The 3,741-nt window shown below is 41.2% G+C and overlaps 1 protein-coding gene across 3 annotated transcripts in view; it reads right to left on the reverse strand.

Moving 5' to 3' along the window:
* LOC122539973 (protein DBF4 homolog A-like) overlaps positions 1–3,741 on the reverse strand; it is a 49,809-nt gene that overhangs the window by 30,240 nt on the left and 15,828 nt on the right. For all 3 annotated transcript variants that reach the window (XM_043675220.1, XM_043675218.1, XM_043675219.1), the window contains exon 3: positions 2,392–2,559. In XM_043675220.1, the coding sequence (XP_043531155.1) occupies positions 2,392–2,559 (168 nt within the window). The remainder of the gene's footprint in view (positions 1–2,391; positions 2,560–3,741) is intronic.

A 3,741-nucleotide genomic window follows, 5' to 3' on the forward strand; every position in this document is an offset into this window, starting at 1 on the left:
GGTAGGGTGGAGGGTGAGGTCCGGAGAGGCTATGTCCTTGTTGCAGTTGGAGGTGAGGTTTGACGGCAGAGGTGCAGGACGTGGATGAGATGCGTTAGAGGGACTCTTCAACCACGAGGGAAGGGAATTACAGGCTTTAAAGGAGGCGGCTGTCTGGTGTGTTCTGGGTGGAACTGGTCGTCCTGGGAGCAGATATGGTGGAGGCGGAGGAATTGGGAATACGGGATAGCATTTTGGCAGGAGGTAGGGCAGGAAGAGGTGTAATCCAGGTAGCTGTGGGAGTCGGTGGGTTTGTAAAAGATGTCAAGTGTTAAGTCGGTCGTCATTGATGGAGATGGAGAGGTCCAGGAAGGGGAGGGAGGTATCAGAGATGGTCCAGGTGAATTTAACGTCGGGGTGGAATGTGTTGGTGAAGCTGATGAACTGCTCACCCTCCTCGCGGGAGCATGAGGTGGTGCCGGTGCAGTCATCAATGTGGCGGAGGAAGAGGTGGGGAGTGGTGCTGGTGTAACTACGGAAGATGGACTGTGCTATGTAGCCAAAGGGACAGGCATAGCCGGGGCCCATGCGGGTGCCCATGGCTACCCCTTTCGTCTGGAAGCTTTAAGCTGTAAGATGTTAGCACCCATGAGCTAAGGTGGGGTTGAAGCAAATCTTAGCAGGACGTATACATTTAATAGTAAGGTCTTAGAGAGTGTTGCTGAACAAAGAGACCTTGGAATGCAGGTTCATAGCTTCTTGAAAGTGGAGTCACAGGTAGATAGGATAGTGAAGGCGGCGTTTGGTATGCTTTCGTTTATTGGTCAGAGTATTGAGTACAGAAGTTGGGAGGTCATGTTGCAGCTGTACAGGACATTGGTTAGGCCACTGTTGGAATATTGCGTGCAATTCTGGTCTCCTTCCTATTGGAAAGATGTTGTGAAACCTGAAAGGGTTCAAAAAAGATTTACAAGGATATTGCCAGGATTAGAGAAATTGAGCTATAGAACAGGATGGGGCTGTTTTCCCTGGAGTGTCGGAGGCTGAGGGGTGACCTTATAGAGGTTTACAAAATTATGAGGGGCATGGATAGGATAAATAGACAAAGTCTTTTCCCTGGGATTGGGGAGTCCAGAACTAGAGGGCATAGGTTGAGGGTGAGAGGAGAAAGGTATAAAAAGACCTAAGGGGCAACTTTTTCACACAGAGGGTGGTAGGTGAATGGAATGAGCTGCCAGAGGAAGTAATGGAGGCTGGTACAATTGCAACATTTAAGAGGCATTTGGATGAGTATATGAATAGGAAGGGTTTGGAGCGATATGGACCGGGTGCTGGCAGGCGGGACTAGATTGGGTTGGGATATCTGGTCAGCATGGACGGGTTGGACCGAAGGGTCTGTTTCCGTGCTGCACATCTCTACGACTCTATGACTGTATAACATCACTGCAGACAAAGTTATTCAGTCCCAGTTATTGAAAGCAGTTAAGATGTAGAGTTCAGGATACCATACGTCCTTGTCATTTTCACTCAAATTTTGATTCTAAATATAATTCCTAATTTATAATAAAACTAAAATCAGATCCATCTCAAATTCCCATTTGTGTTATTTGTCACAATGAAAGAGAAATCTTACAGACAGAAGCAGTTTATGCAAGCTAATAACAAACCAAATTAATTTCTGCAAGGTTAATAATTTTTCGTTTCATGTGTCACTGCCTCTCCAGTCACCACCATCACAGGTTTTATTTACTTAAAAAGATCCCGAAGGCCTTGCAGCCCATTCGTTAGTACCACAAATTACAAAGTTCCCCCAAGTTCAATGACTTATCCCTGTTGAACTGATTGATCCAGGAAAATTAGGTGCAGCTATAATTCAACACATTTGTTTCGGTCTAATGCAACATCATGGGATTGAGGATACCCATGCCTGACTGTACATCATCCCTTAAAATACACAGAGACAAACATACTCCTATGCTCCGTATATGGGATTCTCTTAAACTAACGGAACGACTCCCAATGGCAGGCAGAGTTCCCATTCTTGAATGTAAAGAGTGCTACGCATCCAAGCACCACTCCAATACCAGGTTGATAAGGCACTGACTCAAACATTAGGCTAATAAGGCCAATTTAATTTCTCATCCTCATCTTTCTAGGAGTGAAAGCCCCCAAGAAACTGTTGCTCATTGATTATTTAAGGTCCTACAGAACACAGAAGTTAATCTCAAATGCGATCAGCTAATTTGCTGCCTAAGCAACAAACTCAGCCAAAATGAATTGCCAATTATTTTGAGTAGCACTAAGAGGATCTAAAACAAAACTCTCAGCTTAGTAGACATCAAATTACATTCAGCACCTTATACAGCAGAACATAAATATGCAAAATGTACCATTTCTAGTTTGCTCACTTACCATCTGGCTATTTCTGGGACTGACAGATTGAGGGGTACCAACTGGATTGTTTTTTATACGCTCTCTGTTTGGAATAGGTGTTAAATTGACGGATGCATTCTGCAGCTTTGCCTCTCTGCTGTTGGAAATCACATAACTCACTTCTTTACTGAGAAAACTTTCTATTGTCTGAAATAGAAAGGAGAAAAGTACTAAAAGGAAAAAATGTGAATCAGAAAAATCATAATGAAAACTTTACTCATTAAATATAAAATCCCAGAAAACTCACGATAAACCCCAGATAAGTAACTTTACATTTGCCTTGAATACATTTTCATTGAAAGATTTAAAAATATTGCATTACAACCCCCTCTTATTAGATTCAGTATAGGTAGCTCAGTGATGGACGAAATATTGGAAAGCAAATGCTGTACTGTTAGGAAAAGAGAAGAAAAACGGCTTTTATATTTGTAAAGAGCACTTGGGATCGCATCAGTTAACGTTTGCAGATAGATTTGATGGGAAGTCACTGCACAACATTAACAGAAAATCTGAAAAACCTGTTCTTATCTTCCTAATCCTACCACTCCAATGTGACAGAGTTAAATTGCAGCTCCCATAATAGTATTTTCAATAATTCAAGTAAAATTAAAAGGGCAGGTAACAACTTCCAACTTATCAACTTTTTGAATTGTATTTCAACTACTTGCTGGACAAACCAGCTTCGCTTTCAAGGAAGTCTTCGAGCCGCAGTAGTCAGAGTTGATAATGTGAAAAAATTCAGAGCTTCTGTTTCTAGATTTGTTATAATTGCAACAGGTAATTTTAGTAAGAGACATTGAAGGGTTCCTAAAATTATTTTTCAAACATCATATGTTCAGTTATGGTATCTCCTGAGAGATACTTAAATATTTTTATGTATAGATTTCTTTGTAACATCAAATATCCCCAATTTTAAACATCCAAACCTAAACAATCTTCGAAGAATAACACTCACTACACACACACACACTTTGTCACACTCACAACCCCCACCCCAGACAGACAAAGACCCACATGCGCACACATATTTTGTGTGTGGTGAATTTTTTTGGTACAAAGTTACATTGCACTTTGCTCAAAAACCACATAGATTCATGTCGAACTCTGAGCTCAAAAACTGCATGAAGTTATGTAAAACTCTGTTATTTCACTTTTTAGATTGGAATCAATCTAACCATCAGGTCATAGACAGAGAACACAGGGGGCTAACACCTTCAACATATTGTCTAGCTATCACCATTGTTAACAGCTAACCTGAGAATGCAACTTTAAAAAACGTTTTTTGATTGACACATGAACAAAGTGAAACTGTCACTGTATTCTAACCGA

The sequence above is a fragment of the Chiloscyllium plagiosum genome, chromosome 33, assembly GCF_004010195.1.
Source record: "Chiloscyllium plagiosum isolate BGI_BamShark_2017 chromosome 33, ASM401019v2, whole genome shotgun sequence".
In the NCBI taxonomy this organism is placed as follows: Eukaryota; Metazoa; Chordata; class Chondrichthyes; order Orectolobiformes; family Hemiscylliidae; genus Chiloscyllium; species Chiloscyllium plagiosum.